The 23239-nt window shown below is 40.5% G+C and overlaps 1 protein-coding gene across 4 annotated transcripts in view; it reads right to left on the reverse strand.

Annotated features, from left to right (window-relative positions):
* Positions 1 to 4138: 4138 nt before the first annotated feature.
* TDRD7 (tudor domain containing 7) overlaps positions 4139 to 23239 on the reverse strand; it is a 73460-nt gene continuing 54359 nt past the window's right edge. For all 4 annotated transcript variants that reach the window (XM_046023348.1, XM_046023347.1, XM_046023346.1 and 1 more), the window contains 5 exons: positions 16471 to 16605; positions 14082 to 14192; positions 11621 to 12123; positions 7420 to 7580; positions 4139 to 4604 (listed from right to left, as the gene is read on the reverse strand). In XM_046023348.1, coding sequence (XP_045879304.1) covers positions 4384 to 4604; positions 7420 to 7580; positions 11621 to 12123; positions 14082 to 14192; positions 16471 to 16605 — 1131 coding nt within the window. In that variant the 3' untranslated portion in view covers positions 4139 to 4383. The remainder of the gene's footprint in view (positions 4605 to 7419; positions 7581 to 11620; positions 12124 to 14081; positions 14193 to 16470; positions 16606 to 23239) is intronic.

Here is a 23239-nt window from a genome sequence, read left to right on the forward strand (position 1 = left end):
GCGGATTTGCATTCCTCGGGCGTCAGGGAAGTAAGAATCGGGAGGTCTTTGGATGGAGCAAAGCCAGCCAGCCAAGCAGCTGCTGCATCTTTACTCTTAACTACAGCAACCACCTGTCCCATCTTACCTGCCGCCCAGCTAGGTGTGGTAGGAGCCAAACCTTCAATAACGATTATTTTGTGAGCCCATAGTGCCAAAAGAGTCGAATGCATTCTCTCTATTCTTAGCAGGAATGGAGTGTCCAAAATACCGACTTAAAATACAAAACCAAAAAAAAAAAAAAAAAAAAAGAAAGAAAGAAAGAAAGAAAGCCCATTTTCTTAAAAGGCTAGTATGTTTTCCAGAACAGACCTCTTAAAACCAAACAAAAACTTTGTTTAAATTTTTTAAATGGCCCATAAGGGGCGCCTGGGTGGCTCCATCGGTTAAGCAGCTACCTTCAGCTCATGTCATGATCCCCGGGTTCTGCCCGCATCCAGCTCCTTGCTCTGCAGGAAGCCTGCTTTTCTCTCTCCCTCTGCCCGCCTGTTGCTCCCCCTGCTTGTGCTCTCTCACTCTCTCTCTCTCTCTCTGTGTCAAACAAATAAATAAAATCTTTAAAAATAAAATAAAAATAAAATGGCTCATAAAAAGGAATTCGTGTTGACAGAGGGTATGGTTTCTAATTATTATGGGAAAGTTTCTTGTGGGGTAGACCCTAATAATGTTACTCTTTCTAATTCTGGTGTAGAGGGGCCTCTGGGTGCCTCAGCCAGTTAAGCCTCTGCCTTGGGCTCAGGTCATGATCTCTGGGTCCTCAGATGGAGCCCTGCTCATGCTGTCTCTCAAATAAATAAATAAATTTTTTAAAATCTTGGTGTATGGATTACTAATGAAAAATGTTCACTTTTGTTTTTGTAAGTCTTCTTTTCCACAAAAATGTATTCCTACATTAGAAAACCCTCACACCTGTAAGAGAAGGCTCTTTTTTAAAAAAATATTTTTTTATTTATTTGACAGAGAGAAATCACAACTAGGCAGAGAGGCAGGCAGAGAGAGAGGAGGAAGCAGGCTCCCCGCGGAGCAGAGATCCCGATGCGGGGCTCGATCCCAGGACCCTGGGATCATGACCTGAGCCGAAGGCAGAGGCTTTAACCCACTGAGCCACCCAGGCGCCCCGAGAAGGCTCTTTTTAAGGGGCTGTGTGCCATGCGTTTTTAAATAAAGCAATGATTTATTTCAGATTATTTTAAAACTCTTTTGCTGTGGAATCAAACATTTAAGAGAAGTTATCACATGAACACCTGTTGCAACCACCAGTCAAGAAACAACATGGCCAGCAGCCCAGAAACCAACCTGTGTGGTTCTGGGTCACAGTTCCCTCCTAAGATGATTGGTTCCTTGACTACTACCATAATCATTTCCTTGACTGCTTTTCCTCCGTGGTTTGTCTCCATTTGCCTGCGTGGCTTCATGTGGCTGTAGCTTGTTTACTTTCATGGCTGTAGAGGTTTCCACTGCATGAATATACCACAGTTTTTAAAAAATGTACTTTAGTATTAATGGACATCTGTTTCTAGGTTTTAGCTACAGGCAATAGTGCTGCTGTGAACATTCCTTACCGGTATCCTCCAGCTCAAGTGCATGAGTTCTTCAATAATTGGAATGAACATAAGTTGAAACATTGTCACGTTTCCCTGAGGAGTAGAGGTATCTCTCTGAAACTTGAATCTCCATTTCCCATGTCCTAATGAATTGAGCACTTTTTCATGTTTATTGGCCAGTTGGACTTCCTCTTTGTGAAATGTTTGTTCAAATTTGTTGCCATTTAGTGCTCCCTCCAAATCGAAACAAATTTGTTGCCATTTTGTTTCTGGATTGTCTTTTGGTAATTGAGTATATTTTATATACATTCCTCCACTGTGTAATTGCTTATACACCATCATAATACCTTCGGACAAACAGGTCTTCTTCATTTTAACATAGTCTAACATACCAATATTTGCCTTTATTGTTAGCCCTTTGTCCTGTATAGGACATCTTTCCTACTCCTGGATTATCAAGGTGCTGTCCTGTGTTATCGTCCCTCCTTAGACTCTCATGTTCAGGCTTTGAATCCACCTGGAATCAACTTTGAATATGGTATGAGGCCAAGTTTCATTGTCAAATTATCCTAACACGATTAATTTTTCATTTACATCAACAACACAATTGCTTTATTTTAAAAAGTAATGGGGGGCACCTGGGTGGCTCAGCGGGTTAAAGCCTCTGCCTTCAGTTTAGGTCATGACCTCAGGGTCCTGGGATGGAGCCCAGCATCGGGCTCTCTGCTTGGTGGGGAGCCTGCTTCCTCCTCTCTCTCTCTCTCTCTCTCTCTCTCTCTCTGCCTGCCTCTCTGCCTACTTGTAATCTCTGTCAAATAAATAAATAAAATCTTTAAAAAGTAATGGAAGCATTTCTAAAGTCAGTGAAATAGGAACCACCTCTTCTTTATCTGTAGGCAATTTGAGGATTTTTTTGTTGTTATTGTTAAGGAAAGAAACTATTATAAAATACATTCACACTACTTTATTTTACTTAAACGTTTGTATGTCAAGATATTTTGATTTTATCCTAAATGATTATTTAAATCACTGGTGTAAGCAGTCCTGAATTTTGAATCACTTTAATTATAAATATTCAATATAAATTTTAAGAGATTAGATGATTTCAACATGTTTAAATGAAAAACGTCAAATATCTGGTCTTTTTCTTTTTGCTCTCACTTTTCCTAGATTTTCTCAAACAAAAATAAGCAAATGACTTTGAGAATTTTTATCTCCAGCCTGGTCTTCTCCCCTGAGGAGACTCCACATTTTTAATAGTTTATGCATATCCTCACAGAGACCTACTGACTTAAACTCAGGATGTTTGAAACTCAAAATTTTCAGTTTCCCAAAGGGAGTAAGGGTCATCATCCTAGCCTCTCAGACTTTAAGACTTGGCTTCACTTTTCAACATTTCCTTTTTCCTGTCTTCTGAATCTAAAATGTCAGTACTAAAAATTCTAATAAAAAACTTCAAAAGAACTTTAACTTTTTTCTTCATCCTCATTGCTACCCTCTTAGTCCAGGGCCTTGCCCCTCTCATTTTCAGACCACTGCCTAGGAAGGCCTCCAACCTATCTACCAGCCCATCCTGTCCCTCAATTAGCGAGCATATAATGGGTGCCTGATGTGTTCAAGATATCATTCTGTCTGTTGTGGAAGACACAGTGTGTTCCGGACTCCGCTGCACAGGCTCACAAGAGCTGCTTGGGCATGTCTTTCCCCAACTCTGCATTCAGTGATGTCACATTGTTAGCGGGAACTCAACAATGGTGGGAGTATTTACATGGGAATCATCAGATACTGGGAATCAAGGCTTACTCTCTGCCCACGCCCACCAGAACCAACTGTCAAACATTTACCAGTACGACACTGGAGAGATGACTAAGACCCCTCCCTCCTTCGAGCAGCTCACAGTCTGGCTGGGGTGACGGGTACACAGAAAACTAGCTGTATACCATAAGCCCAATGAGGTCTGGGCACCAAGAGGGGCATACTGAAAATGTAATAGAGTAGGAAGTCTTCATGGTCAGCCTGGGGCGTTGGGGAGGATACTGGCCAATAAAACCAGTGGAGGGAGGGGTGGGGGGGGGAGGGTGTAGGGGAGAGAAGGAGCAGCAGGCTGAAGAAGCAGAATAAGCATCGTTTGGAGGGGAGCAAGGCTTGCTGTAGAATATAGTGCTGGGTGCACATGCCTGGGGTTCAGGAGCCAGATAAAGGGCCAGTGTGGCTGGTTAGGGACCGGTGGGCAATGAGGTTGAGTAGGGAAACTGGAAGGCATGGACTCTGGGCAGTGAGGTGCCACTCAAGATTTGGGGTGAGGGGAAGGCTTTGAGGTTCACCTGGGCTCCTTCCCTATAGCACCACCAGCAATGCTAATGTGCTAGACATTCAAGATAGTCCTCACAGGGACTGGCGGTCACTTGCTTTGGGACATACCATTACACCAGAGTTAAATCACGAATTTCTCACAGCCTAACTGTAAAGAAACCCGTCATCACCAAGAAGACATGAATAGAAAGGGAAACACTTCATCTTAAGATCATAAAGCCTAGAAATGATGAGGCAGTCAGTTTTTATATTGATAAACATTTTATTCTAATATTATAGTAATAATTCAAGTGCAAGTTTCTTTGAAAAGTCAACTCTGTTAAAACAAAACTTGTTAAATATCTTTCATCAAACAGAAGCGTATTCTTTTCAATCCCCACAGCAGTCAGAGCTCTGTAGCAGAGACAAGGTTTCTTTTTTAAAAGCCTACTACATTTTGTTATTGCTAAAAAATCTGAATTAGTTGTCAATGTCTCAGAAGCAGTGATTAATTAACTTTTGAAAGCTCTACCAGATACTCTGACATAAAATCATGAATCCAGATATCTGTGTCTGGCAACGATGTGTCCACTAAATAGACCACTACTTTCCGGTCCCAAGGGTTAGCATTTTCTATAACTGTCTGCACCAATGCCACCAGAGGTTTCTTCTCCACATGATTTCGAAATACCATCGAAGCCTCCTCAGACCACTGGTTGCACTTCACCCCTAGGAGAAAGACAGGGAGTACAAGGATCAGTGAGGGGTCGGAGGAGCCTTTCTTTTATCCATAATAATGACAAATTATTCAGTCAATTCTAAGGTAGGCGGAACATACCAGGTTAGACATGCCTAATTTAAAAAAAAAAAAAACCCAGTTGCTCAACAATCTTAGAACAGTTCATTTATAATAGTTTCCCTATTCTGAACGGGGTTACTTCTGTAAACCTTCACCTACAGACAAAATTTTCAGTGAGATTTATTGCTGTGTTATGAAATGAAGTTATAATAACTAGTGCCCATTTCTCTATATAAAGTACATGTAGATTTAAACTGATAATGGGGATAACCAAACAAGAGTATCTGTAACATTGTGTGTCAGTTACACTCAACTAAAATAGAGTATCAGTGATCTCAATGACATGTCTCTTATTTACAGACTTTTTTTTCCTGATGTGCCAGATATAGAGAAGGAGGAGGATGAGGAAGAGAATTCATATACTTTACTGATTTTTCAAAATTATATACAATATCATGGCAAAAGCACTGGATTGAAAGTCTGGAGACCCCGTTTACCATTCTCGGCTCTTCCTTCCTCTATCGCGTGGTATAGTCTTGGGCAAATCAACTGACCTCTCAGGCTTCAGTCTATTTATAATAAAATAAACTGACTGGACCAGATTAACTTTAAACCCCAATGTATTTCTAAATTGCTATGACTTTTAAGTTTGAGGGCTCAAGTTAGAGAATTCTAAATTAGAATTCTAATTTATTAAATTATTAAATTAAATTAAATTAAATTAAATTCTAAATTATTAGAATTCTAATTTATTAGAATTAGGCTTTAAAACAGAATTGAGATATGTTTTTCAAAAAATATTAGTAAACTAACATGAATTAAGTCCATTATACTAGATTACAGAAACTGTACATGATGTCCCGTAGTGATGAAGGCCTGGGAGTTTCACACATAATTTGCCAGACCTGCCATCCACGTAGTGAGTGGGCTATGTTCTCTGAGAGCAGGAGAAGCCTAGAGCAGCCACCAAGCTGCTGCTTCCTGACCCAGTTAATAGCAATAGTACCAGTACGGAACCATCCTTGTGTGGGGGAGAAGTGGATAAAATGGAGGGGCTGGCAGAGGGCTTGGCACATAGTAAGAGCGGGGGATGGTCAGCCACAGTGCTGGCTATGGGGATGATGGTGCCACACACCTGTTCCTCACAGAGACACCCTCTCTGGACAGTCTGACTGTCGTGCTTAATGACACATGTTGCTAGCAAAACCTGAACATTCAAAACTCAAAATTTAAAAAATGTGATCATTAAATCTGAAGAAACCCTTTAGAGGTTTGAATCCCAAGCAGTCCAGTGCTAGCCATGCTCACCTGCAAATGCTATTTTTGGTTCCTATCTAACTACCATGGGCATTTCCTCTGAAATCTAGCAGGAAGAAGACACAAAGAAACTGAAAAATCCTTCAAAATAACACTATATATATAGATATCAATAGCTCTTAATAAAAGCTGGTCAAAAATTATAAGAAAAAATCTAGATACATAATTTCTTTCATTTCCAAGATCAAATCACTTCTGTGCTAAGTGTACGGAAGGAGCCAGGGGAAGGAATCAGGGTGGCATCATGTGGTCAAACCCCCAGTTTCCCAGCACAGCAGGACGCAGGGAGCCCCAGATGGGTGGCAGTCTGCATCCTCAGCCCTCTGGCTCCATACTCTCTGCTAATGCTGACGGGCCCTGGGCGAAGCGCCACGGAACTGTACACACTCCCCGCCGGCGGAATACACACAGCCAGCTGCCAGCATCTGTACTGCTGTCAAAGCAACCTAATTGGACGATATTTTAAATAAGTACCCCTGTACACGACCAGCTTACATCCTCAGATGCTTTTTATTTTTTAAAGATTTATTTGAGAGAGAGAGCATGTATGAGCAAGTCAGGGAGGGACAGAAGGGGAGATTCAAGCAGACTCCCCAAGGCGGGGCTTGATCTCCAGACCCATGACATCATGACCTGAGTCGATATGACTGGTTGGATGCTCAACCAACTGAGCCACCCATGAGCCCCAACAGCCTCAGATTTTAATAATAATAGTCAGTAGGCCTTGTAAATGTGGTGAAATCACATACTTGCATGCTGTTAATTGCAATGCAACTGGAAACTCACCTGGCCATAAAGAGGGTCATATTCTATGACCTAAGAATGTTTTCTAATTGTAGAAACCTATTATGTATTTGTATTATAATTCATACACTGTCATCACATATTAATTTAGCAGTGTGCTCCTCCTATCGGTTACTGAGAGGTTGTTTCACTGTTTTTGTGTTTGTTTTGGCTAGTACACACAGCTGCAGGTGTCTTCATAATATTACACTAAGTATAAATGACCTAAAGACTTAACAAAAGGAAAATATTAATTAGACAGAATCTTTTGCAGCTATTAAACATCACTATCAAGACTGTCAAACAAACACACAAAAAGTAGTTAGGACCAAAAAAAATGCTGAAAAAGAAGAAAGCAGCATGCAAGACCGTCCCCATACTAAGATGATAGCTTGAGGAATACACTCCTATGCCAGACCACGACAGAAAGGAACATGGGAAAATAGAAGCAGCAGGTATAGTAGGAGGGCATGACAGTGAGAGATGATTAAAAGTTGCTCCCAATAGGGCCAGGAAGTTGTTTGCCAAAGGAAAAAAGAAAAGTTATCTCAATAGGGCCAGTGACTTGTGTGCTCCCCGAGTGCCCAGGACAAAATGACACCATACACCATGTGGTGGTACAAGTTCAAATTCCGCAGAAATTACCTGCAAGTTGAGCTGTGACAGCTTGAAAGGGCAGCTTTCGGAACATGTCCACCAGGGGCTGCACCTTTCTTATGTTGACCAGTTCGTGCTTGCCATAGTCCAGCTCATACACGGACACCAACCCGTTGGTCAGGATTCCTTTTAAAAGCACCCGGTGCCACCTAGATGTGCATTGGATTAAAAAGGAAAGAAAAATACACAAAGTTGACATCTGCTTTATGGGTAACAATGTATGATAAAAAGAAATAGGAATGTAAATGACATTTATTGAAATATGGAACTGCACTGTCATCAAAGTTTTAAAAGAGTTGGCTTCTTCTTACCCTAAAGGTTACCATTCTCTGCTTTGCCACCAGCTCATTTGATGGAGTCTGTTCACTCAACCCTGCTTACAGGCCTCATGGGGCTAGTGCAGGAGACCAAACACAGAAACCAGTGTCCACCACTAAACAGACTCAAACAGATGGAGGCTGATTGGGACAAGGCAAGGAGATCCCTTCACTCTGATGGGGGCACAGAGGCAGCCACAGATCTGAGATAAGAGATGTGTGTGGAAGATGGGCAGAGGGAGGCAAGCAGAACCAGGCCAGGCTGAAGACACTCATAGAAGAAAAGGCACAGAAGATTCTACAGGGCATGGCGACTGGTAGTGGGGCAAACACCACAGCAGAGCAAGGAGGAATGTGTGAAGGAAAATGAAATCAGACCCGGAGGGAGAGTGTGGGAAGAGATTACAAACATTCTGAATGCAAAGGTGACAATTTTAGTCATGCCATGTGAGGACACGGGGAAACAAAATAAAACAAAACAGGAAGTCCAACCCACTGCCTGGAAAAAAGAACCTGGAAAGGATAGGAGAGTATGAGGGAAGAAGAACATGCTTTCAGATCTGGAGTTCTGAAATAAATTCATATGAATGTATTTTTTTCTCCTGAGCCTACACTCATCATCATTACAATTAGAAAAGCTTAGACTTCAAAGTTAAAATATGAAAGGCCTGCAATCTTGATTACATGATTGAGGAGTATGACTACACTAAGGAAAGGAAGATCGGTTGTAACATCTAAAAGGTAAGCGTCCAAAGGTAACGTCCACGCTCCTGCGTGGCGTGAGTCGGGGCCCACTTTGGATGGCAGGCCCAGCCACCCTCTGAAACAGGTTCGTTAGCTATAAGCCCCGTGCCCAGTGCAAGAGCTGGGCTGGGGCTGGCCAGACTGGACTGATTCTCAGCACCCTGGTGGAGAATGGGTCCAGGAAACCCCTAGAGCTGCTTTAGGGTGAACTCTAGTAAGAAAGCTACAACAAGGCCAATTTGGGGAACCAGTGATTGGGGGCTTTAGGTGGAAACTCCAGAAACCTTCAGATAAGCCCACAGTGCAGCAAGCAATAATCCATGAGTCACAGAGACAACAGGGACACAGAAATGTATCATTATAAGTATATGAATTTGGGGACCAACAGACTTGGGCTGGAGTCCCCCTGAGGCCATGTTCCAGCTATGTCATCTTGGGCTTCTATTTAACCTCTCTGAGGCTCAGTTATCTCATGTGCAGTATTTAATTTTAACTCAGCAGAAACCATATATATAAAGCGCCTAGCACATGACAAGGCACATCACAGGTGCTTGGCAAATGGTAGCCATCATCATCATTATTATGATTATTACTAAAATGAAGATAAGCTGTGTAAATACAAGCACATCAGACCAAATTACGGAGGAATTTTCATCTGTGAACATGCCAGTTTGGTGCAGGTTGCTAAATTTGTGTAAGTGCAAAAGGAGATAAAAAATATTTGGTCTCGGGGCGCCTGGGTGGCTCAGTGGGTTAAAGCCTCTGCCTTCGGCTCAGGTCATGATCTCAGGGTCCTGGGATCGAGCCCCGCATCGGGCTCTCTGCTCCGCAGGGAGCCTGCTTCCTCCTCTCTCTCTGCCTGCCTCTCTGCCTGCTTGTGATTTCTCTCTGTCAAATAAATAAAATATTAAAAAAATATATTTGGTCTCCACCTCTAGCATTATCTTTAAATTGTACAGGGCAAATGCTGTGGTCTGTACCTTTCATAAAGAGGTACAGAGCAGTGAGGGGAGAGCTAGCAGAGGACATAATATGTCCTGCTTCTCTGTAGCTTTTAATTTTCATAACTAATAGCTTAGCTAAAGTCTTCTGTTTGGACTAGATTACCAATTTCAGTGCAAGGCCACTTGTGAGTCATCTGGCGAGTTTGTTAAAAACACTGATTCTGGGGTTCTGCCCCCCAGAGATTCTGATTCAGGATGTCTGGGGTGAAGAAGGAGAATTTAGGCTACTCTTAGCCAAGATGGATTTGGAAACCACTGCCATCAACAGTGAATGTGACATTCCTAAGCCTTAAGTTACCACAGTTGGGAACAGGACTTGGTAAATAGTCCTGGAGTATAGGCAAGACAGAAACTCTAAACACTTTACGCTGACTGAGTTCATGAAGTTTAAGAAAATACTGGATAATCTGTTCTCGTATATAAGACATCCTTGATGATCTAGAGACGGATGAGCTGGTTAAAGTCCCAGAGCTGGGACAGGACTGTTGGGACTCCTGTGGGGAGGAGGCTGAGTCTGAAGCACCACACTATGGGGTCTCTGGTCTAGGGGTTTTCCTGCCCCACACAACACTTGCCCCAAGTAGGACCTCCCCACTGCTAACTAATTACCATTGCTCTGGCCCTCAGACAACAGTTAACATTAGTTTCCTTTAACCGGTGATTAAATTATTTTGTGATGAGTTCTGATGTAGGCAAATTTGCACCAGTGGTGCTCCTGGGTGGAATTAAACCCACACACGCTTACAGTTGCAAAGAACGTGACATAGTAAAAATGGGTTTTTTGAAGAGGAAAAGCTTGTGACATAGAAGCTGAACAGTTTTTAAAATGAGGGCTATGATACTTTTCACTCTTAAGAGTTAAAAATTAGGGTTTTTTCCCTCGTGAAAATAACAAAATTTTACAAATGCTTATGCTTGATATCTTAGGAACAAACAAAAGCATTCTAAAAAAATAATAAAATAAAAGAAGCAGTGTGACCTTTCAAGTTGAGTTGTGGGGGGGGGTGAGTGTGTGCGTGTGGTGGGGGAACAGTTCTTCGTGTGTGGTGTCATCACATAAGCTTGGTCAGTTCCCCTGAGAAAGCTGGTAAAGGAGATAGGACGCGGGTCGGTTGTTCCTTTTTCCAGGGCTTCTGTGACCTTGTAGCCCACAGAGTGTGGTGCTTGGGTTTCCCTGGGTTGGAACCAGCACATACCCGCTTCAGGAAAGGAGGATGTGGAGCCAAATGTGAACTGTGAGAAACGGACTACAGAGCTACACAAATGAGGGACTGTGGTTCTCACTGTCCGAAGGCTGAAAGCTGGAGCAGTGAACTACGCACTATTCTGCCTCATAAAAGGTGGAGGAAGCTCTCTGGGAGCAGCGGGCAACATATATCAAGAATCTTGTAGTCTTTGAACAAGTCATTTCTCTTCTGGGAATCTATCTCAGAAATAAATAATCTGAGATGTGAACAAAGACTCATGCTCATTGTTAGTTACAATAGTGAAACATCTGGGAGGGGAAAAACCTACATAAGAGAACGGTAAGTAAATTATGATTTCTCTACATGGTGGACTATGACTCAGCCATTAAACATGTTTATGAAGAAATCTTATCACATGGAAAAATGTTCCCAGGATTTTGTGAAGTGAAAAAAGGAGGTGTGGAATTATATATAATAAAACTATACCAATCGTATGAATGGGTATAGAAAAGAACTAGAAGAAATACGTAAGCAGTTGAACAAAGCTGAACAATGGTTATGTCTGATTTTCTTATACTTTTTTGCATTTTCTAAATTTTCTACAATAAGCATTTAGTTTTGAAAATTTAAAAGTCATTCACTTAAAAAATGTTATTTTCTGAATAAACAATATTTTATCTAATAGAAAAGGAGAAAAAATATTTAAACCTGCATTTTAGATATAATTAGGTTTTAACAGGAATTTAACATACGGCCACTAGATTTTTAGATAAATGACATCATTTCAACTATTAAAAATGGCATAATACACTAGTCTCATTTCACATTCAAAACTCCCATCTGTGCAGTTCAAACTCCCCCTGCAGGGATTAAGGACTCTTGGTATCACTCTACACATTTTTCTTAGTAGAATAAAATGCTTTGTCCAAGGACCTACTTATTTTCCACTTTTGCAGCATACACTTGGTCTTTCTCCACGGCTATGTGGCGCTCCTCAGACACGCTGTAGTACAGAATCATCTCTTCCATCAGAACTTCCAGCTTGTGTATCTCCTGCCAGGGCTGGATGACAAAGTAGCCCGGGTGACAGGCCACAGGCACGTACACATCCATGTGCTCCCCTGGCTTCGACAGGTGGACGGGAGGTGGCAGTTCCTCCGTGGAGAAGGAGCTGCTGTGGTCTACCACGGACTTCTTGATGGCATCTGTGAGGCTCTTTCTGAAATTCTCTCCAGTGTTGCCCGGAACGGGGGTGCCGCCACTTTTGCTGTTGGGAGAGCTAGCTCCACTGGATATGGCACTCAAAAACACATCCTTCTGATGTTTCCACAAGTCTGCATTTGTGATCTGGCGATTGATGCTGCGGTGAGGATCGGGGAAGTTCTTGGGGGTAAATAAATAAATATGTGCGATCCCTCTGGTTTCGTCCACTTTTGTGACCTTTGGAAAACACAGAAGACATTTCTACAAATCTACTGAATTCCGAGAGGCAATTATAATATTAACCTTGAGTGTTAAAACACAGTATTTTGCAAGAAGCCCCAGCTTGCTAAAATTCATTTTATGGAAGGTAAGAGAAATGATCTATGACGGCTGTAGTAGTGGACGGGCGCTTAGTCTAGACAGGCGAAGAGTCTAGATGCCGGCGGCTGGCTTACAGAAATGAAAACTTCATTAACCTCTAAAAACTGAGGATCCCTTGTAACCCACCAGAGGTCATTATCACTGAGATGGAGTCTACACATCATGATAAAAAGCTTTTTTAATTAATGACATTTAAAAACACTCGAAGTAAAAAGAACAGTGTGATGAACCCTCATGTGCTCATCTCTGAGCTTTCACAATAAAAACTGGTCACAAGAATGACAAGATGTTCCACGTGCATTCCACCCAGGTTGTTGCACCCTCAGACCGGGAAGCAAGGGATGAAGCTTTGACATTCACCATACTGTTGGGGACCTCTGGTCCAAATGCCTTGTTCGGTCCTAATATCTGCCCCCAGTTACAAGGGAGGAAGGGAACCTAGGGAGAAAAAGAGGAAACAAACTACACAGTTTTGCCCAGGAGACCTTTGTCTCATCAACTGACAACTGGGCTTGTACAGCTGTATGTCCCATAGTCTGAGTGTCTGGCTCCTCTGGTTTACCCTGGGAATGACAAAAATAAGATGCTTCCAGCCACACTGATCTCTTACCAAATAGGGCTGGGACTGAAAGGCTTGAGACAGGGACACAAGGCAATCCATCTACAGTAATTTACTTAAAAATATTTCTCCTAGCAAGATGAATCTATTTAAATTAATTAGCACTTCAAAGTACTACGAATGAATGCCTGCTAATTTATTTTGATACTTATGATACAGAAGTGCCATTTCAAAAATCAATCATTAAAAAACATTTTTATTGAGTACCCAACACTCTGGCTTTAAGATCTTAAACCACAGATGAGAAAACAATATTCCTTATCATGTGGCAATTGAAGGATATAAAATGGTAATTAAGTGTATTACTGTATAAACATAAAATCCATGTGAGCTAGAATAATTTAGAGATTTTCATGAAGATATTTCTCAAGGACATTTCACCGTTAAAAACTTATATAAAATAACATTGCTTTCATTAGTTAAAACAGAGAAATATTTTACATTTTTTTTTCTTGGAAATGAAAGCAATGTTTTTGATACGAAGGTGTAAAAACAGAGAGAAAAATAGGAGCTTGTGAAAAAAAACAGTTTAAGAAAACTTTAAAAGGCAGAAGCAGGATTATTAGCAAATGATTTGCTTATAAGCCATTCTACTCTAGGGAAAAAAAAGAAGAAATAGAAGACTATTTAAATGATCTTTAGAAACATTTATCAAGAGATAGATAGTCCCTCTGTTGGGAACTTAATTCTTTGGAATTTAATTCACGGAGAAAAATAGGAGCACAGAACTATCTCTGCTACCTTATTAATAGTGGAAAAATTATATGAAGGGCTTGAAAATAATATTGGAGATATAGGATAAATTCTTAAATAAAAATCAAATCATGAAATATCTTATCACACATGTAACCAATCTCTTAACTATGACAGGGTATCAGATCTGAAAGCATTAGCTTATGGTAAGATAAAATTCTCTCACAGAAAAACAGATGAGCCCTTCTGGCTGATAGCTCCCTTTCCAAATGTATCAAGAGAACTAACCTTTTTTTTTTTTTTTTAAAGATTTTATTTATTTATTTGACAGAGCGAGATCACAAATAGACAGAGAGGCAGGCAGAGAGAGAGAGAAGGAAGCAGGCTCCCGCTGAGCAAAGAGCCCGACGTGGGACTCGATCTCAGGACCCTGAGATCATGACCTGAGCCGAAGGCAGCTGCTTAACCCACTGAGCCACCCAGGCGCCTAAAGAGAACTAACCTTAATGCTACAGTCTGAGCAGTTCAAAACAGAATCTCTCAGCCAAAGCACAGCATCTGGTGTCCACATGCCAATAGACTGTGGAAGATCTGCTAGACAGCACTTGATAGCCTGGAAAGAAAACATGATGGAAGAGCAAACACACCATCTTAAAATAGGTACTGATCAGCAACGTCCATGGTATTTTCCTGTAAATCGCAACAGCGATAGGCACTGATGACGATCGCACTCTTGGGGTGGAGCGTATGCTATGTTCCTGGCTCTGCGCCTTTGTCCTCTGCTGTCTTTACTCCTGTTACGAGCCACGGCTCACACCAGGCACTTCACATACTTATCCTATGATACTTCTGCATATGGGCCAATGTTGTGAACCCATTTTACAGATGGTGAAATGGAATCAAAGAGCCTAACTCGCATCGGATCACGAAGTTGTGAAGACAGGTTTGGAACTTATATTTAAGTCTCCCCTCTAAGTGCAACTGAAAAAATGAAGTGTCATTTGGATGAAATGACCCCAGTTCCAAAAATCTTTTCAGAGGCTGACATGCTTCATTCAGCAGTTCCCGAGTACCTGTCGGTGCCAGACATTTGTGGTCACCTTCGGAAGGAGTTGTAATGAGAGTTAAGGAGGGTAAGAAGGACTGAAATTCATAGATACCTAGATGCTTCATTTTCCTCAATGCCTTTTACATCCCACCATCACAGCACAAACTTCTGTAGAATGGCTGCAGCAGGGAGTAAAAGGTGACCTTAGGGGCTCATGGAAGCCTTGAATTGTTTGAAGCAATTATGTGATGGAAAGAAACCTATTTTCAGGATTCCTGGATTCCTTCTTTCCACTCTAACTCCTATTCTTCTTTGGGGGCTCCGGGTCTCTCACTGTGCCCCTGGATGTGGTATCTTTCTTGGTGGGGAGGAGGTCACTTAGAGCAGCGAGAGCAGACTCTTCCTGCCTGCAGGGGCCAGGTGACAATGAGGGAGCAAAACAGGCCAGATGCGGCCAGCACGCTGGTGAGCAGGGGCCCTACAAAGCACAGTGCCACTTCCCAAGCCTCCACAGAGCACTGCCCCATCGAGGAGAGTGCTCGATACAGTCAGATTTTTCTAGTTTGTCAGGAGAAGCTGGAAGTCAGGATTTTTGTGTGAAATTTTCTGAGTTTTAAATCTTGTTAACCAATTCACAATTTCAAACACTGTAACAGCCAATAGTCCAAACCCAATATTTATGGGTCAGCTTGGGCCTACAGGCCATCAGTTTGCTATTCTGACTTAGACCACTTGGGGAGATGTTGTCAGCCAGAGGCTTAGCCCAGCTGGCTCTTCAGATTTCCCCCAACTTTGTATCTATGAGATAACAAATCTAGACAGGATTTATAGGAAAAAAAAATTGGGAATGGCTTTTAACACTGTAGCACAAAGAAGGTACAATTGTGTGGCCTTCTGACAATCAGAGGCAGAGGGATGGATGTCCTTTCCCCTCCAGCTGGGGAGCCTTTTCCAGGTAAGGCTGGCCCTCCAGTGGATATTCTAACAAGGGCAACCAAGTGAAAGTGGCATTTAACGATTTTCAGTATTGTGGCTGAGCAACAATAAGAGTAAAAGTGATTTTGAAAATTGGCTTGAACACAAGCGCAAAAGCTTTTCTGTACTAGTCATTTTAGAACAGGCAGTGGTGACAGGAGTGACAGAAGGTACAAAAGCCATGCTAATTATGGTCAAACACTTTTTACTCACTGAATTTTGATGGTACAAAATATCTTCTGGCAAATATAAGTCAAGCGGCCTTTTGAAATGATAGGTTGTTGAATGATTTTATTTAAAAGAAAAACCTACTGTTTTCTGTACAAAATCCTCTATTTCTCCTAAAGGTAGGAAATAGTTTTTAACAATTTTAATTCAAAATAATGAAAGAATTATCTGCCTTTTATTAATGGAGGAAGATTAGGTAGAAATTAATCTTTTTACTTAAATATTTGGGGGGAAAACTCATATAAGAAAATGGTTTAATGTAAACAGGTTTCTTAAGAGAATGGCCACTTAATTAAACTAAGAACTCTAGGATAGAATTTTCTTATAAGATCCTGAAGCTGTATAGAAGTCAGCACTGGCATCCAATTATTAAAATGGAATCTCTAACTGGACAACTTAGCCTAATGACACAACATAATTGACAACATTTATCAAACAATATCCTGTAAGTTTGACTGCTCTTCTTGTCTAAGACAGTCAAATTTTATGTCTGAAAACCAGTGAACAACCATTTCTATTGTTCTTATAAACTTGGGCTTCACTCATTATCAAGATCAAAACTGAGGGGGCACCTCACAACATGATTACAAATATAGCCAGATCTCTTTCAGCAAATACCCCAGCTTGTAACATACAATACCTGAGGTGGTATCACAATTATTTCTTGTAGGAATCGGGGGGGAATTTCCCTGAGTTCAGACACTTTCACAGATGTTACAGTGCCAGAGTCCAGGAACTGAACATCAAGGGCCCGGCTGCTATGAACGTTCGTGATCTGCAGTGAGACAAATGTTGGTTATTTATAAGCATACTCAAAAGGTCAAGACACATCTATGCCATTACATTTGTATAACTCTGAAATGCACATAAGAAGGAACAAAGAAAGTATTAATTTTCTTATTTTTTCATTTTAAATTTAAATTCAACAAGGTAATACATAATGGATTATGGGTTTCAGAGGTAGAGGTCAGTGATCAATCAGTCTTATAATACCCAGTGTTCATTACATCACATGCTCTCCTTAATGCTTATTACCCAGAGATAGAGGATCAAGATGGTGTAGGAGTAGGAGACCTAAATTTCGTCTCGTCCCAGGAATTCAGCTAGATACTTATCAAATCATTCTGAACACCTACAAACTCAACAGGAGTTTGAAGAGAAGAATAGCAGCAATTCTATGAAAAAGAAAAGCAACCACTTTCTGGAAGGTAGGACATGTAGAGAAATTAATCCAAGATGATATATGGGAAGATAGACCGCAGGGGGAGGGGCCAGCTGCCAGCAAGTGAGAGTGCAGCAGAGCACAAAATCAAAACTTTTAGGAGTCTGCTCCATGGAGGGACATTGCTCCAGTGGCTAAACAGGGGGTGGAATCTTCACTGGGTCTGTGTAGTCTCAGGACCCTTGGGTGTCTCAGAAAGATTGGGGGTGTCTGAGTGTGGCAGAGCTCCTAGGTATTGAAGCAGGGAAGCTGACTGCAGAGACGGAGCTGAGGAGTGAGCTCTCAGCTTGGAGTTGCCATAAACCATGATCAGAGGCACAGTTGGACCACTACTTTTCGAACAGGGACCCCACATGTGGCAGATCCAGGAAGACGCCCCCCCCTCCTCTGGGAGGAGTGGCACAGGAGCATGCTGCAGGAATCTGCTGGGTTTGGAGACTCCAAATGGGGCACGAGTCAGAGATAGAAACGCTTGTTCACAGGCTGGGTGAGCACGGAGTACAGGCGTAGACCAGGGAAACAGGCATGATTGACGTCTTTCTCTTTCTCATTGAAGGGGGGACCCCAAGCTTTTGGCAATTCTGGGCCGGAGATTGGGAGGTCACCATCTTCATTCCTGTCCTCCAAAGCTGTATGGAAAGCGTTCAGGGAACAAACCCTACCGAGAGCAAACCCAAGCAGATAACTTAGCCTGGCCCCTGGCAAGGGTGGTACGATTCTGCCTTGGGCAAAGACATTTGAGAATCACTGCAACAGGCCCCTCCCCCAGAAGATAAGCAAGAACATCCAGCCAAGACCAAGTTCACTGATCGAGAACTCTGGAACTCCAGAGCTCAAGGAAAGCAACACATAGAATTCATGGATTTTTTTCCCCCTTAATTCTTTAGTCTTTCAAAGTTAAATGTTTTAAATTTTAGTAATTTTTTCTTATTCTATTTTCCTCTTTCCTATTTTAACCAATTTAACCATTTAATCTTATCAATAACTTTTTAAAAATCTTAATTTTCATTTTTATAGTCATATTCTATCCCTTCATTGTATTTAAACTTATTTTTTGTATACATATAGTTTTTCTTTCATTGAAATTTTGGGACACAGTTTCTTCCAACAGACCAAAATATACCCTAAATATAGCATATGGCTTTGTTCTAGTCTCCAGCCTGATCACATTCTCTCCCTTTTTTCCCCCCAATGAACTGCTTATCATATCAATTCCTTTTTAAAAATCTTGTTTAATTTTCATCTTTACAGTCATATTCCATTCCTTCCTCATGTTTACCCATAGATAGATAGATAGATATGTATAACATATATCTACACAAATATAAATATATGTTTTTCTTTCTTTAAGATTTTGGGAGGTAGTCTCTTCTAATAGACCAAAATATGCCCAAAATCAAGTGTATGGATCTGTTCTATTGACCAGCCTAATCATTTATATATATATATATATATATATATTTTTTTTTTTTTCCTTTCTTCTCCCTCCAGTTTTGGGTCTCTTCTGATTTCGTCAGTGTACATTTTTCTGGGATCGTTGTTACCCTTTTAGCATTTTGTTCTCCCATTCATCTATTCTTCTCTGGACAAAATGACAAGGCAGAGAAACTCACCTCAAATAAAGAACAAGAGGCAGTACTGACTGCTAGGGATCTAATCAATATGGACATTAGTAAGATGTCAGAGCTAGAGTTCAAAATGATGATTATAAGGATGCTAGCTAGGCTTGAAAAAAGCATGGAAGATCTAGAGAATCCTTTTCTGGAGAAATAAAATCCGTTTCTGAAGAAATAAAAGAACTAAAATCTAACCAAGTTGAAATCAAAAAAGCTATTAATGAGGTGCAATAAAAAATGGAGGCTATTACTGCCAGGATAAATGAGGCAGAAAGAGAGAATTAGTGATATAGAAGCTCAAATGACGTAGAATCAAGACGCTGAGAAAAGGAGAGATAAACAAGTACTGGATCACGAGGGAAGAATTCAAGAGATAAGTGATACCATAAGACAAAACAGTATTAGAATAATTGGGATCCCAGGAGAAGAAGAAAGAGAGAAGGGGGCAGAAGGTATATTGGAGCAAATTATAGCAGAGAATTTCCCTAATTAGGCAAAGGGAACAAGCATTAAAATCCAGGAGGCACACAGAACCTCCCACAAAATCAATAAAAATAGGTCAACATCTTATCATCTAATTGTAAAACTTTTAAGTCTCAGAGACAAAGAGAAAATCTTGAAAGCAGCTCAGGACAGGAGGTCTGTAACTACAACAGTAGAAATATTAGATTGGAAGACCTATCCACAGAGACCTGGTAGGCCAGAAAGGACTGACATGACATATTCATAGCACTAAACAAGAAAAAGATGCAGCCAAGAATACTATATCCAGCTAGGTTATCATTGAAAATAGAAGGAGAAATGAAAAGCTTCCAGGACAAACAAAAGCTAAAAGAATTTGCAAACACTAAACCAGCCTTACAGGAAATATTTAAAGGGGTCCTCTAAGCAAAGAGAGAGCCTAAAAGTAACAGACCAGAAAGGAACAGAGATAATATACAGTAATAGTCACCTTACAGGCAATATAATGGCACTAAATTCATATCTTTCAATAGTTACTCTGAATGTAAATGGGCTAAAGGCCCCAATCAAAAGACACAGGGTATCAGAATGGATTTTTTAAAAGACCCATTGATATGATATCTATAAGAAAATCATTTTAGACCTGAAGACACCTCCAGATTTAAAGTGAGGGGGTGGAAAACAATCTACCATGCTAATGGACATCGAAAGAAAGCTGGGGTGGCAATTCTTATACCAGATAAATTAGATTTTAAGCCAAAGACTATAATAAGAGATGAGTAAGGATATTATATCATACTTAAAGGGTCTGTCCAACAAGAAGATCTAGAAATTTTAAATATCTAGGTCCCTAACATGGGAGCAGCCAATTATATAAGCCAATTACTAAAAAAATCAAAGAAACACATTGACAGTAATACAGAAATAGTGGGGGACTTTAACACCCCTTCACTGAAATGGACAGATCATCTAAGCAAAAGATCAACAAGGAAATAAAGGCTTAAAATGACACACTGGACCAGATGGACATCACAGATATATTCAGAACATTCCATCCCAAAGCAACAGAACACACATTCTTCTCTAGTGCACATGGAACATTCTCCAGAGCAGATCACATCCTGGGTCACAAATCAGGTCTCAACTGGTACCAAAAGATTGGGATCATTTCCTGCATATTTTTAGACCACACTGCTTTGAAACTTGAACTCAATCACAAGAGGAAAGAACTCAAATACATGGAGGCTAAAGAGCATCCTACTAAAGAATGAATGGGACAACCAGGAAACTAAAGAAGAATTTTTAAAAATTCATGAAAACAAATGAAAATAAAAACACAAATGTTCAAAATCTTTGGGATGAAGCAAAGGCGATCCTTAGAGGAAAGTATAGAGCAATACAAGCCCTTCTCAAGAACCAAGAAAGGTCTCAAATATACAACCTAACCCCACACCTAAAGGAACTAGAGAAAGAACAGCAAATAAAGCCTAAACCCAGCAGGAGAAGAGAAATAATAAAGGTCAGAGCAGAAACCAATGAAATAGAAACCAAAAGAGCAGTAGAACAGATAAATGAAACTAGGAGCTGGCTCTTTGGAAGAATTAATAAGATTGATAAGTCCCTGGCCAGACTTATCAAAAAGAAAAAAGACCCAAATTAATAAAATTGTGAATGAAAGAGGAGAGATCACAACCAACATCAAAGAAATACAAACAATTATAAGAACATATTATGAGCAATATACGCCAGCAAATTTGACAATCTGGAAGAAACGAATGCATTCCTAAAGACGTATAAATTACCAAAACTGAACCAGGAAGAAACAAAACACCTGAACAGAGCCATAACCAAAAGGGAAATTAAGGAGTAATCCAAAATCTCTCAACAAACAAGAGCCCAGGGCCAGAAGGATCCCAGGGGGAATTCTACTAAACATTTAAAGAAGAATTAATACCTATTCTCCTGAAACTATTCCAAAAAATAGAAATGGAAGGAAAACTTCCAAACTCATTTTATGAGGCCAGCATTACCTTGATCCCAAAACCAGACAATGACCCCATCAAAAAAGAGAATTACAGACCAATATCCGTGATGAACATTGATGCAAAAATTCTCACCAAAATACTAGGCCTCTGCCTTCGGCAAAGGTCATGATCTCAGGGTCCTGTGATTGAGCCCCACATCAGGCTCTCTGCTCAGTGGGGAGCCTGTTTCTCCCTCTCTCTCTGCCTGCCTCTCTGCCTACTTGTGACCTCTCTCTCTGTCAAATAAATAAATAAATAAAAATACTAGCCAATAGGATCCAACAGTACATTAAAAGGTTTATTCACCACGACCAAGTGGGATATATTCCTGGGCTGCAAGGTTGGTTCAACATTCGCCAATCAACTAATGGGATACAATACATTAATAAAAGAAAGAACAAGAACCATATGATCCTTTCAATAGAGGCTGAAAAGCAATTGACAAAGTACAGCATCCTTTCTTGATCAAAACTCTTCACAGTGTAGGGAAAGAGGGTACATACCTCAATTATCATCAAAGCCATCTATGAAAAACCCACAGTGAGTATCATTCTCAACAGGGAAAAACTGAGAGCTTTTCCTCTAAGGTCAGGAACACAGCAGGGATGTCCACTTATCACTACTGCTATTCAACATAGTACTAGAAGTCCTAGCCTCAGCAATCAGACAACAAAAAGAAATAAAAGACATCTAAATAGGCAAAGAAGAAGTCAAACTCTCACTTTTCGCAGATGATATGCTACTTTATGCAGAAAACTCCAAAGACTCCACTCCAAAACTACTAGAACTCATACAGAAATTCATAAGGTGTCAGGATATAAAATCAATGCATAGAAATCAATTGCATTTCTATACACCAACAATAAGACAGAAGGAAGAGAAATAATTTTTTACGAAGATAAAGAAGATGTGCCATACACACACATACACACACACACACTAAAATATTATCCAGCCATCAAAAAATTAAATCTTGCCATTTGCAATGACATGGATGGAACTAAAGGCTATTATGCTAAGTGAAAAAAATCAGTCAGAGAAAGACAACTATCATATGATCTCAATGATATGAGGAATTTGAGAAACAAGACACAGGATCATAGGGAAAGGGAGGGAAAAATGAAACAAGACGAAACCAGAGAGGGAGACAAACCTTAAGAGGCTCTCTGTTTCAGGAAACAAACTGAGGCTCGCTGGAAGGGAGAGGAGTGGGAGGGATAGGGTGGCTGGGTGATGGACACTGGGGAGGGTATGTGCTATGGTGAGTGCTGTGAATTGTTTAAGACTAATCAATCACAGACATGTACCCCTGAAACAAATAATACATTATATGTCAATTTAAAAAAAGAAGGTACAGGCACTAAATAAAGCTTAGACAAGTTACAATGTCAAGAACAAATACATCATTTAAACACAGGATCTGCTTTTCATTAATCATTCTCCCTTCCCTAACTTTCTACATATCACTAAGAGAATGAACACTTTAGTTACTTCCAAGGCAGACAATGGACAATTTGATAGGAAAACAAAAATAATACTAGATATTCATCTAAAGTATTTGACATACGCCAAAAAGGTATTTTGCCAAAAAGGAAGAACCTGATGCGACACAGGAAGAAACTGAAGCTGTCAGACACTCTATAAAATGTGGCTACTCTAGAAAGAGAGCTACCCTAAGTCCCAGCAATTGCATTACTTGATATTTAAACAAAGGATACAAACACAGGGATTTGAAGGGACACATGCACCCCAATGCTTATAGCAGCAACGTCCACAATAGCCAAACTATGGAAAGAGCCCAGTTGTCCATCGACAGATGGATAAAAAAGTGTGGTGTGTGTACACACACACACACACACACACACACACACACACACCACACACACAGTGGAATATTACTCCGCCATCAAAAAGGATGAAAATTGTTATTTTTTATGATGTGGATGAAACTAGAGGATATTATGCTGAGTGAATTAAGTCAGTCATAGAAAGACAAATACCATATGACTTTACTCATATGTAGAATTTAAGATACAAAACAAATGAACATGGGGAAAGGAAAGAAAAATAAAATAAGATGAAAAT

The sequence above is a fragment of the Meles meles genome, chromosome 11 (genome assembly GCF_922984935.1).
Source record: "Meles meles chromosome 11, mMelMel3.1 paternal haplotype, whole genome shotgun sequence".
Lineage (NCBI taxonomy): Eukaryota > Metazoa > Chordata > Mammalia > Carnivora > Mustelidae > Meles > Meles meles.